The following is a 13,754-nucleotide window of genomic DNA, read 5'->3' as shown; positions in this document are numbered from 1 at the left end:
CCGTCCCAGAGAAAACAACCCAGGTTTTTCTAGCCTCTCCTTGTAGCTCATACCCTCTGATCCAGGCAGCTTCCTGGTAAACCTCTTCTTCACCCTCTCCAAAGCCTCACAACCTTCCAGTAATGCAATATAATGCATTCACGCAGAGGGTGATACGTATATGGAATGAGCTGCCAGAGGATGTGGTGGAGGCTGGTACAATTGCAACATTTAAGAGGCATTTGGATGGGTATATGAATAGGAAGGGTTTGGAGGGATATGGGCTGGGTGCTGGCAGGTGGGACTAGATTGGGTTGGGATATCTGGTTGGCATGGACGAGTTGGATCGAAGGGTCTGTTTCCATGCTGTACATCTCTATGACTCTATGACTCTAAGTAACTAGCAGGCTAGCCCAAGGAGAGCCAATTGATGTTATCTACCTGGACTTCAAGAAGGCTTTTGACAAGGTGTCATTCAGGAGGCTTCTGAGTAAGATAAGGGCCCATGGTGTTAAAGGCAAGGTGCTAGCATGGATAGAAGTCTGGCTGTCTGACAGAAAGCAGAGAGTGGGGATAAAAGGGTCCTTCTCAGGATGGCAACTGGTGACAAGTGGTATTCCACAATGCTCAGTGTTGGGACCACAGCTTTTCACTTTACACATTAATGATCTTGATGAAGGAACTGAGGGCATTGACAATACAAAGACTGGTAGAGGATTGAAGAGGTGCGGAGACTGTAGAAATATTTGGACAGGTTAGGAGAGTGGGTAAAGAAGTGGCAAATGGAGTACAATGGAGTACAATGTAGGAAAGTGTCAAGTGATGCACCTTGGTAGGAAGAATAGAGGCATTGACTATTTTCTATATGGGGAGAACATTCCTAAGTCTGAAGTGCAAAGTGACTTGGGAATCCTAATCCAGGATTCTCTCAAGGTAAACTTGCAGTTTGAGTCAATAGTTAGGAAGGCAAATGCAATAATGCACTTATTTTGAGAGGACTTGAATATAAAAGCAGGGATGTACTTCTGAGGCTGTATAAGGACCTGGTCAGACCACATTTGGAGCATTGTGTGCAGCTTTGAGTATGTTCAGAGGAGGTTCACAAATGTGGTCCCAGGTGTGAAAAGCTTAATGTATGAGGAAAGTTTGAGGACTCTGGGTCTATACTCAATGGAGTTTAGAAGGATGAGGGGGGATCTAATTGAAACATATAGGATCCTGAATGGCCCAGACAGAATAGATGTTGGGAAGATGTTTCCATTGAGACTCGGACTCAAAAGCACAGCCTTGAAGCAAAGGAAAGACCTTTTAGAACGGAGATAAAGATAAACTTCTTCAGTCAGAGTGGTGAATTTATGAAATTATTGCCACAGAAGGCTGTGGATACCAAGTCATTGAGTATGTTTAAGACTGAGATAGATAGGTTCTTGAGTATCAAGGGGATCAAGGATTACAGGGAGAAAGCGGGAGAATGGGATTGAGAAATTTATCAGCCATGATTGAATGGTGGAGCAGACTTGATGGGCTGAACGGCCTAATTTCTGCTTCTATGTCTTTTGGTGTAAATCTTCCATTATCATCAAAAGTTGTTTCTTTGCATGGTAACTTTTTAGCATTTGCTCTGCTGGAATATAATTTAACTATCTCTGCAAACAGAGTCACCTGAACTTTGAGCAATCCTGATCAGATTTTTGGGTTGCAAAAATTTATGTTTTATTTCTGTCATTTGTCAGTAAAGTGTTGGTTATTGTGTTAGAATAAAATTACATCACTTCTACAAGAGAACGATCTTCTTGTTCTGCTTGATCCACTGTAGCCCTTAAATTACTTATTGTTTGCCTGGAGTACACACTATTCAGTAAGTTGTAGCTCATCAGCCCGAGCCTAAATCTTTCTGTGCACAGGTATTTGGAATTTCTTTCAATCCCAGTAACGTTACTGAAAGTTTGTGGTCTGTTGCGACCTGAAATTTCAGTCTGTGAACCTTTCACGTGCCTATGTGACTGTAGACGCAACTTTACTTATAGCTGAGTAATTCTGTACAGTTTCTGCCAATGTTATTGATTTGAAATAGACTGATTTTGGTGTTTCATCAAGGTGCACTGAATAAGGATTGATAGTCCTGTGGATGATTTGTCTGCAGCTGCAGTTGTGAATAAGCTTGGGTTTTAATGTTCTTTAGCATTAATAGAAAGTAACTTCTCTTTGAGAGCATAAAAAAATTGGAGCAGGATTAGGCCATTCATATGCCCCACAAATTTAGCAAGAAAAAGGTTGACATGTCCCAGACCTCAACTCCTTTTCCATGCCAATTCATCTTCGCCCATAGCTCCTCAGTATTTCATGAGTCTAATCTACCTCTTTAAATACTTCCAGTGATCTAGTCTCCCCAACTCTCTAGGATGGAGAATTGCAGAAATTCACTACACTCTAGGAGAAGAAATTCTTTCACACCCTTATTCTGTAATTATGTCCCTGAGTTGGACTACTAGTCCCCCACTAGTTGAAACATTTCCTCAGTATCTACTCAGTTAAGTGCCTCAGAATCTTTCAAAAAGATTGCCCCAACTCTCATGAATAAAGTCCGAACTGTTTTTGGTAAGTCTACGTCTTCATCTCAGGAATCAGCTGAGTGAATCTCTTTTGAATTGCTTAGAGTGGCAGTACATCCTTTCTTAAACATGGGAATCAAAACTGCACATGGTAGTCCAGGTGTGTTCTCATTGTAGTATGACTTCATTATTTTTAAACTCCAACCCCTATAGGTTTGGAAGGAACTATCTAAGGAGCCTTGTTGAATTTCTGTAGTGCATATTATAGGTGGTACACAATGTTGTTACTGAGTGTGGATGGAGGGAGCAAATATTTGTGGATATCTTTGATGCATTGTCCTTGATGATGTTCTCTAGTGTTGTTGAAGCTGCACTCATCCAGGCATATCGGTTGTACTCCTGATTGTGCCTTTTAGATGGTGGACAAGCTTTGGCAATTCAGGAGGTGAGATACTCGCTGCAGGATTCCTTGCCTCTGACTTGCTCTTGTAGCCACAGTATTTATATAGCTAGTTTCTAGTAAGTTTCTGCCGAATTCCCAATCTTGTTCACCCTGCAACCATGTCGCTATAATACCTGTCAAGTCATATTTATTTATTTCTATTTTTGCAATCAACTTATTACAAATGCTGCATGCACTCAGAGAAAGATCCTTTTGAAAGTTATAGTCTGTTCCTGACTCCAATACCATCACTATTTTCTTTCCAAAGCCTGTTTTATGAGTTGAGTGAGTCTGATTAAGTTAACGATAAACTTTCTCATTGATTCTCTGTGTCTGATAAGCATTGTATATTATTTACACATTTTGCTGGAAATTCACTGATGGCTGTAGTCTTCTTTGGATCCAATGTGATTCTTGGTATCCTCGAAATGTGGTCATCATTCTAGAGAGTAGGCATTTCTTATTTAGTGCAAGGCCTGTATTATGTAGTATTTTTAACATATCCAGAATTCTAGACATTGATTTTTGAAAAATCCCAGGTGCAGAGGATGTTAATGTCTCAACTGTTAGAAGGTGTAAGCAATACTGCCCAATTGGTTCAATAAAGGTGGTTAGCATTTTGATACTTGGTCTAAAGCTCTTTGCTAGCACCCACTGTTTGCATCCAGTTTTGTGAAAAACACATTTGTTGCCAATTTTGTCAAACAATTGTTAACAGACAAAATGTTGTGGATTTTCCTACTAGCTCCTTTCTTTAATTCTGTGAGATTAATAGACATTGTTACTTCTCCCAACAGTTTTGGGAGCAGTTACTTTTCCTGAGCAGTATTGTGTTTGTTCAGTTGCTGCTGACATGACCCCATTTTTTTTCACGTCTGACAGTCCAGCACGTGGCTCCTCCACATTCAGTCCTGAAAGACTGCCTGGCTGTATTAAATTCTACTTCTAAGCTTCTTAACATCAACCTGATGCCACGGGATCTGATTTAACTCCTTTTCATGTCCCCTGGGAAAGTTGTTTTGAACATCTTGTTCTGTATCTTTAACCACTTGAACTTTTTCCTTGTTACATGATTTCCATTTTTATTTTGCAAGATCTTTTCTTTCATGTTGAGGTGATGAAGATGCTGTTAACTTACAATATTTTCTAAAATGGCCCAACCACCTAGAGTATTATCGCTGGACTGTTAACGTCCTGGTACCTGAGTTTGAATCCCGTTATGGCAGATGGTGGAATTTGAATTCAATAAAAATCTGGAATTAAGTGACTAGTGATGACCATGAATCCAATGTTGATTGTCAGAAAAACCTATCTGGTTTACTAATAGCCTTTTGGGAAGGAATCTGCCACCATTACCCGGTCTGACCTATAGTATGGTTGACTCTTAACTGCCCATTGAAAAATTAGGGATGGGCAATAAATGCTGACCTAGCCAATAATGTTCTCATCCCAAGAATGATTAAAACAAAATAAGAATAAATTGGCCATGTTTATAACAATCAGTTCCTCTTTCTGGATTTTCATTGTGTTTGTGATTCTGTTTGGAGCCACATCATGTACAACCTAACATTGTCAGTGATGTTGATTCCTACTGTTTTGGATTTTAGTCGGAGGGAGATGATGCTGATGCCATCTTGGGGATTTCTCATCTGACTGTCAGAAGAATCCTCACTGTTTACTTTTAGCAATAATTGATTTTAGGTCCTTATTTCTGCCTGTGTAGTAAATTGGATTTCCTGTTCCAACATTGAGTCAGCTTTGAATTGAAGGAAATCTATTATCTTCTGATCCCTTACACTGACTATTGTATGGTCTCTAATTAATTCATTCTTCAAAGTTTTGTATCGGTGCTATTCTGCTGGATGACATATCCATTAAAGTTTCTATTGATTCTCACAAATGCTGAGACTGCTGGCTTCATTTTTCTCATTCTACCACTAAATTTCCTTTGGGGCCAAAGTATGGATTGAATGTTTTAATCAATGTTTTAATCATACTCTGTAATACTTTCTTCCATGCTTTGTTTAATCAGAACATCAGTTATTGGGCCTGCAACATATAATAGGATGACTTGATGAAACTGCTCCTTCAAGTATAAGCCTAAATCTTTTGTATAATATCAATATATCTGGTTCCAATAATGTGGGTGGCCTCCTGGGCCTTCCACATTATCATTTTGTTGAGAAATAGCAAGGTCTTTACCAAGATGGTCATCCCTTGGGCTGTCACATCTGATTGACCTGAGTGAATACTTAGAATATTTCTTCTTTTTGTTGAAGATTTTCTGATTCTGTGTGTTTACTGTAGAGTGTTGTCAGTTCGTGGCTAGAGTTTGAAGCCTTCCGAGGTCGTGATCTTCCTGCTTTTTACTCAGTTCTATTGTCTGAGATTCAATCCTGTACTGCCAGTGGAGTCATTCTCCTTTCAGCTGTGTCCTTTAGACTCAGTTTTAACTTTAGCTCCTGGCTCTGGAGGCTTTTTTTACCCTGAGCTGCCAATATGCTTTATCTCATTCTCTAAGCCAATATTGCTTCAGAGTATTGAGATACTACTCTGCAGTGTATCTCTGAGCTGTAGGTGTCTATATATACACTGTCCCCTAAGGCTGCTTGCTCCTTATATCTTAGTAAGGTTCTTCAATTTCTGTTTGCATTGTAACTTTCCTTTATTTACATCTGTACTTATGTTATAAAATTTTGCTAGTGAGTGTAGTGTCTAAGATCTCTCTTGTTCACATCTCAAATATTATGTTTAATTTTGATATCCTTATTTAAGGATGGATACAGAAGAGGAGGTGCTGGATGTCTTAAAATACATAAAAATGGATAAATCTCCAGGATCTGATCAGGTGTACCCTAGAACTCTGTGGGAAGCTAGGCAAGTGATTTCTGGGTCCCTTGCTGAGAAATTTGTATCATTGAAAGTCACAGGTGAGGTGCCCAAAGACTGGAGGTTGGCTAATGTGGCTAATATTTAAGAAAGATGGTAAGGAAAAGCCAGGGGGGAACTATAGACTGATAACCTGACATCAGTGGTGGGCAAGTTGTTGGAGGGAATCCTGAGAGACAGGATTTTCATGTACTTGGAAAGGCAAGGATTGATTAGAGATAGTTAACATGGCTTTGTGTGTGGGAAATCATGTCTCAATAATTTAATTGAGTGAAGAAATAACGAAGAGGATTGATAAGAGCAGGGTGGCGGATGTGATCTAGTTGGACTTCAGTAAGACTTTGAACAAGGTTCCTCATGACAGACTGGTTAGCAAGGTTAGATCACATGGAATACAGAGAGAACTAGCCATTTGGATATAGAACTGGCTCAAAGGTAGAAGACAGAGAGTGGTGGTGCATTGTTTTTCAGACTGGATGCCTGTGACCAATGGTGTGCCACACGGATCGGTGCTGGGTCAACCGCTTTTCATCATTTATACAAATTATTGGGATGTGAACATAGGTGGTATAGTTAGTATGTTTGCAGATGACACCACCATTGGAGGTGTCATGAATAGTGAAGAAGGTTACCCCAGAGTGCAATGTGATCTTGATCATATGGGCCAGTGGGGTGGGGAGTGGCATATGGTGTTTAATTTAGATAAATGTGAGGTGCTGCATTTTGAAAAGGCAAGTCAGGGCAGGAGTTATACACTTCATGGTAAGGTCCTAGAGGGTATTGCTGAACAAAGAGACCTTGGAGTGCCAGTTCATAGTTCCTTGAAGGTCGAGTCCCACATAGATACGATAGCGAAGAAGGCATTTGGTTTCCTTTATTGGTCAGAGCATTGAGTATAGGAGTTGGGAGGTCATGTTGCGGCTGTACAGGACATTGGTTAGGCCACTTTTGGAATATTGTGTGCAATTCTGGTCTCCCTGCTATGTGAAACATGTTGTGAAATTTGAATGGGTTCAGAAAAGATTTCGAAGGATGTTGCCAGGGTTGGAGGATTTGAGCTATAGGAAGAGGCTGAATAGGCTGGGGCTATTTTCCCTGGAATGTTGGAGGCTGCGGGTTGACCTTTATAGAGGTTTATAAAATCATGAGGGGTATGGATAGTGTCTTTTCCCTGTGGTTGGGGAGTCCAGATCTAAAGGGCATAGTTTTAGGGTGAGAGAGAGGAAAAAGCTAAAAGGGAACTAAGGGACAACATTTTCACACAGAGGGCGGTGCGTGTATGGAATGAGCTGCTAGAAGAAGTGATGGAGGCTGGTACAATTGCAATATTTAAAAGGCATCTGGATGGGTATATGAATAGGAAGGATATGGAGGGATGTGGGCCAAATGCTAGCAAATGGGACTAGATTAATTTAGAATATTTGGTCAGCATGGACAAGTTGAACCGAAGGGTCTGTTTCCGTGCTATACATCTCTGTCTCTGGGATACAACTGGACTGGAGGCAGATAAGATGCAGCACATTGTTCTGCTGCAGTCTTGTCTGCTAGTCTTTAATCCCAGTTCACTTATGTCAGATCTGTTTTACCTATTGAAGTGGGTCCTTCTCCTATTAATTATTTTTACATTGGATTTACTCATTTCATTCCCCAGAATCTGATATTACAATACTTTTTTTTATTCATTGGTCTGGAGAATTCTCCTGAACACATCTCATAAACACTTCCCACATTTTGTCTTTTACAGTATTACTTTCCCAATCTATCTTAGGATAAAGTTAAAATCTCACAATACCAGGTTTTGGTCCAACAGGTTTATCTGGAAGTATTTGCTTTCAGAGTGCTGATCCTTCAACAGGTAACTTTGGAGTAGGATCATAAGACACAGATTTTATAGCAAAAGATCACAGTGTCATGCAACTGAAACAATATATTAAACAAACCTAGATTGTTGTAGGTTTATTCAATATATCATTTCAATTGCACAACACTGTGATCTTTAGCTACAAATTCTGTGTCTTATGATCCTACTCCAAAGCTACCTGTTGAAGGAGCAGCACTCTGAAAGCTAGTACTTCCAGATAAACCTGTTGGACTATAACCTGGTGTTGTGAGATTTTTCACTTTGTCCGTCCCAGCCCAACACTGACACCTCCACATCTTATCTTAGGATAAGTAAGGTTCCCATTAGAACTAATCTTTAATTCTTTCACCTCTATAATTTGATTGCAGATTTGTTACTCTGTATCTTTCTCACTGTTTGGCCTCTACGATGTAACTCATTGAAGAGTAGTACCTCTATTATCTCTTCGTTCTAACCAACTACACACCCTCTTTGTCCCCAAAATCATCCTTTGCTTCCAGCACAGTGAAGTTCTCTTTCATAAGGCGACCATTCCACTTTTTGTTCCTTTACAACCTTCCCTGGACTCTTTCAACTCAAGTTTTGGTCCTCAGTCCTTTCCATTTGTTGGTTAAGTCTCCATCATCACCACAGCATATTTGCACATGGCAATCTGAGCTTGCAGTTTATCAGTCTTACTTACCACGCACACTTCATTCACATTGCTGGCGATTCCATCAAATACTTCCCTGTTTCCTACTTTAGTAGTGTCTCCTTCCCCCAATTCTTTGTGCTCCTTGTTTTCCTCTCTGATACAATCTCCTCGTTCCCATACTCTTGCCAAGTTAATACAGACCTTCTGCAATAACAGAAGCAAAGCATCCTACAATATTCGTCCTAGCTTCCTTCAAGTGCAGTCAATCCTGAACAGGATATATTCCTCCCTGAATTGGTGCCAGTGTCACAAAAATCTGAAATCCTTCCTACTGCACCATTTCTTCAGATGTATTCACCTGCTCTGCCCATCTATTTCAATACATATTATCACATAGCTCAGAATCTCTAGGTTACTATCTTTAAAGGTTATACCTGTCTATTTCTTTTGTAGTTCCCTAACATATGATTTCAGGGCCCTATCCTTCTCTCCCCAAATACTGCTGGTACCAATAAAAACCGTGGCTGCTGGGTTTTTCATGTTACTATCATCCAAGCTCTGTGCAGCCATTCAGGAACACCCTTAACCCTGGCAACATTTCATCGTGCCCATGATTCCAGGCATACTTGTCAATTTTTCTAACTTCTATCTGCTATCAGTGCTTCTTTCATTGTCTTATTCCTGTCTCATGTACTCCTGACTCAGCAGGAGTGATGCCTTGTATTTGGCTGTAGCTGCACTTCCCTGAGGAATTGTCACTCTCATCAGGATGCACAACTAGTCATGGGGTGAGATAAACTCAGACAGACTTCTGCATTGCCTGATGGCTTCCCATTCCCTTTTTCTATGTTTCAGTTTAAGAATTGAAGGGACTTTATTTGTTAAAATGCTATCATGGAACTCCCATCCTCATGGATGCACCGCAGTGACACCAGCTGCTATTCAAGCTCCAAAGTTCTGAGCTCAAGCTGCTATCACTAACAACACTTACTGTACAAGTGATCACTGCTGAGGACCTCATCCCAGGATTAAGCTGCTCTGTTGTATCTGTACTAGATTATTAAGTTTATGTCAGGACTCACCAATCAGCTGTTTCCCTAGTATTCATTTAACTTACAGGAAAGTTAACTAAAATGTTCTACTTAACTCATCTTTTCTAAATATGTCATACTTTAATTTTCAAGAAAAAAACCTCATTTGTGTTATTATCCCTTGTTATTTAATTTTAACTTTGCCCACTAGACTTCATTAGTGAATTGAGCACTGATTATAATTATATGGGAAATTAATAAGATTGACTTTAGTTTTGAACTTCTTTACAAAATTATCTATCCAACCTCAGTTTGCAGTTGATTAAATTTAGATTATATTTAAAGCTGATCCAGAAGCTCACCCTGTGCAATACCCTAACTTTGTGTCATAATTTCATGACTTTGTTATCTTCCAGTGTGGTTCAGATTCCCAATTCACAGCCAGACTTGTTTTACGCTCTCCTACTCTGACCTTTTATGTATCCTTCTTTGGGTTAGGAAACTGAAACTGTTAATTGTAGGAGTTACGCTGTCTATGAAAACACATCCTACAGACTTATCCAGAGAAGTTAGCTTAGGTAAAAGACGAGGTTAAGTCCATGATGGATAGTGACGTTATTGAACCAAGTTATAGTAGCTGAGGTTTACCAGTTGTGACGTTACTGAAACCAGATGGGGCACAAACACTTTGTATTCATTATCACACTTTGTTTCTTATGTCAGAACTAGAGGATCTTAATGAAAGAATTGAAATACATGATTGGTCACCATAATTCCGTTGCTATAAAGGATAATGGCAAGTTCCACTATCTGGAAGAAACACTGAAAATCAGCTTTTGTAATACAGGATGAACTTTATTAATGTAAAGCCATACCATTTGAAACAAAAAATGCAAAAATAACTTTGCAACAATTAACCAATAAAACGATTGGAGAACATGTTGTTTGCATTGAAGAATTGGTAGTGTTCAGTTAAATTTGAGAATAACATTTATACCACTTGAATGAACTGTTGATCATCTATAAAGAACCAACTTGTTCATAAATCTGACTAAAAGTGCATTTGTCAAAGCAAAAATGATTTGTTTGGGTCACACTATGGGCCAAGGTTAAGTGACAGCTAGAGAAATGAAAATAAGGACCATAGTGGATTTTCCCATTCTGAAGACAAGGATATATTGGCATTTTATTTGGATTGTATCTGTTCCCAACTTTAATTGCTCCTTTGACAAGATTGTTGATGAAAGGCAAGAAGTGTGATTGGACAAAGCTCTACACCCAATTGCAATTGTAACCTCGTGTCATTATATTTAAGTAACTAACCTTAAATATGAAACATGTAGTCTATCAAGCCAGGTTAACTTGTTCAGTTGGGATCAGCTGTGATCTCAACAACATTATAAAGAGATTCTTATTGACGCAAGAGTTGATTGAAGTCAGGTGAAAGTAGCTTTATGTTTCACTTTGTGACTAAACTTATTCCAAGTAAAAACAATGTTTGGATTGTTCCTTTACCAGCTGGTTGTCAGGAGCATAGCTAAGCTGTACGTATAACTCCATGTGAGGTTTCACCAAGCCTTCCACCATTGCAGTAAGATGTCTATAGTCATAAATTCTAATACTTGTCACAAAAGCTGACATACCATTTACATTCCCAGTCTGTGTTGTACTGCATATAATTTTTCCATGATTTGCATTCAGGAACACCCAGGTGTTTCTGAATACCATTATTTCCTAGTCACTCTCCATTCCAAAATGTAATTTGCTTTTCTATGTTTCCTACTAATAGATAACTTGTACCTGTGTTTTATTTGATCTGCGATGGTCTTATTTATTTGCTTTATCTCTCTGCATCCATTTGTGATTTGTTGCAGACCCTAACAGCTGACTTTCTCATCCCACTCTGTATTGTCAGCAATACAGAGTGGGATATGTAACACTTTGTTCCTTCATCCTAATTCATTGATACAGATTGTACATAATAAACTCAAACACTCATCCCTGTTGTGCCCCACTCGTTACAGCCTACCCCTGCAAAAACCCACTAATTCCTGCATACAGCTGTATTTTATGTTCCTAGTATTTTAGTTCAACTGTTTAAATGGTGCTGCTATTATAAAGCGGGCTCGCATGGGAATGGAACTATCATGTTATACAGAACTGCATTTCTTTATTCTATTTTGTTGTGAATGCTTCAAGCTTTCAGATAGAATGCCTATAGTTGTACTATTTTCTGATCTTTGTCACTAATTCGTATTATCATTGTTTAGCTTACCTGTCCTTTTCTGACCCACTCTGCTTTGTTGTCAAGAATTTGTGTGTGTTGATAGAAGCATGAACTGACACAGGTAATGCTGCGATAAACCTCATTCTTAATTGTGGCCTTTGTGAGAGGGGGTTATCAAACGATCAACCTTCCCTAGCTTCAGTCCTTCAACAAATATGGAAAGTAGAATATTATCCGACCGAGTCTTGCTACCTTTTGCAGCATTCAGCGACAGTCTCTGTCTCTTGTGTGCAGAATTGAAGTGATCAAGGGAGGTGTGCAGATATGGTGCAGCGTGAGCAGACAGCTGCAAACTGTCAGCCACATATATCTATCTGTTGTGGTCAATTTCTTGTTTGCATGGAGGCAACTGAAGTCAGAGAATTTTCCATCCAGGTGATATTTAACATTGGCAACACAGGACATCTGATCTTTTGATGTGAATAGCCACTGTCAAATAGATTGTAAATAGTATGGAGTCTATTGCAGAGCCTTTTTGACACAGTCTAGGTTTTGAAGACATCTGTTTTGGATCTCCTGGTGGTAGTTAATTTTATGTCATCATGAAACAATTGCAGAATTGTAACTAACTTCTTTGGACATTCAAATCTTTAAAAAGCCACACAGCCTCACATTATATACTTTTCTAATCAACTTGCTAGAATACACCTCTGGAACAGACGGGATTTAAACCAACACCTTCTAGCCAGAGCTAGGGACACTGCCACTGCACCACAAGAGCTGTTCAATAGCCATGCTATATACGGAGTTGATGAACACATTGAAGCAATCTTGGTGTTGACATTAAAACTATTGACTTTTTTCTTGGATTTATTGAAGAAAGCTTCCATGGAACCTCTAAAGTAGCACTGTGCCTCTGGGAGGATTTCCTCATCTACAGGAAGTAGATAGTTCAGGAGAACGCTTGTTAGATTTGTTTTTGGCATGGATGAGAGAAAAATAACTTGATAATTTCCGCTGCATAATTTATCTCACTAAATGAAGATAGTTAGAACTGTCACATTCCTGAAATCTAGGGGAAGGAGGACGTATCCTTTTCCCTCCCAAATGTGTAGGATGAGTGCACAGAATTCTGATTCAAGCAAACGTCTGGCTTTGTAGATCTCAGCTGGAATATCATCAGGGAAGCAGGGTTTTCAATTTTTCATCTGTCAGATTACTTGTTGCAGCTCTATCATCTATGCCCTTCACTAGTGGATTCTGTCACATAATATTGGGGGGGGGTACCCTGAAAATCAGCAGGCACTTTAAGTTCATGGCCAAGGAGTTACTCAATGGAAATTTTCTTACATTGATGGATGAGAGTTTCCTCTTTAAGAAGACGATTGCCATACTGTGAGCGAAGAGCATTTTGACTACTTGACCATGGTTTTAAAAAAAAGCTTCAGATGTATTGATGGTCAGCATATCATTTGGACTTTTTCTTTTCCTTACTACATGTCCTGCATTAGAACATTGTTTCAACAAGCCACCACACACTGCAGCACAGAGGTAATATGCAGAGCAGAGGAAAATCACCTACACAGTTTATTCAAAAAGAACGGATACCCAATGCATAGTCCGCTGATTTCTCAGCAACAAATCCCAACAAGCAGACAAAACATGTCCAGAAACCCTAACCACTCTCCCTACATCAAAGACATCTCAGAAATGACTGCCGGACTACTCAGACCTCTTGGCATCATGGTAGCCCACAAAACCACCAACACACCAAAACAGCAGCTAAACTAATGCCATTTACAATTAACTTGCAAGAATGTAACAAACACTACATTGGACAAACAGGCAGAAAACTAGCCACCAGGATACATGAATATCAACTAGCCACAAAAAAGACATGACCCACTCTCACTAGTATCCTTACATACAGATGAGGAAGGACACCACTTCAACTGGGACAACATATCCATCCTAGGACAAGCCAAACACACACACACGAGAATTCCTAGAAGCATGGCATTCCAACCGGAACTCTATCAACAAACGCATTGACTTGGATCCCATTTACCATCCACTGAGAAAAAGAACAGGAAATGACATGACCACTGGAAATTGTGTCACCGACCAAAAGAAACCTGA

At 39.5% G+C, this 13,754-nt stretch overlaps 1 protein-coding gene across 8 annotated transcripts in view; it reads left to right on the top strand.

The window, feature by feature from the left end:
- The window catches only part of LOC122560748 (myosin phosphatase Rho-interacting protein-like), a 194,725-nt gene that overhangs the window by 16,835 nt on the left and 164,136 nt on the right, over nucleotides 1–13,754 (top strand). The window contains exon 2 of one of the 8 annotated variants that reach the window (XM_043711766.1): nucleotides 6,911–6,921. The exons of the other annotated variants lie outside the window; for them this stretch is intronic. Within the exon in view, the coding sequence (XP_043567701.1) occupies nucleotides 6,911–6,921 (11 nt within the window). The remainder of the gene's footprint in view (nucleotides 1–6,910; nucleotides 6,922–13,754) is intronic. 8 annotated transcript variants of the gene reach the window in all.

This window comes from Chiloscyllium plagiosum, chromosome 21, assembly GCF_004010195.1.
Source record: "Chiloscyllium plagiosum isolate BGI_BamShark_2017 chromosome 21, ASM401019v2, whole genome shotgun sequence".
Lineage (NCBI taxonomy): Eukaryota > Metazoa > Chordata > Chondrichthyes > Orectolobiformes > Hemiscylliidae > Chiloscyllium > Chiloscyllium plagiosum.
Note: the sequence above shows the minus strand (reverse complement) of the source record. Positions and strands in the feature narration are given on the sequence as shown.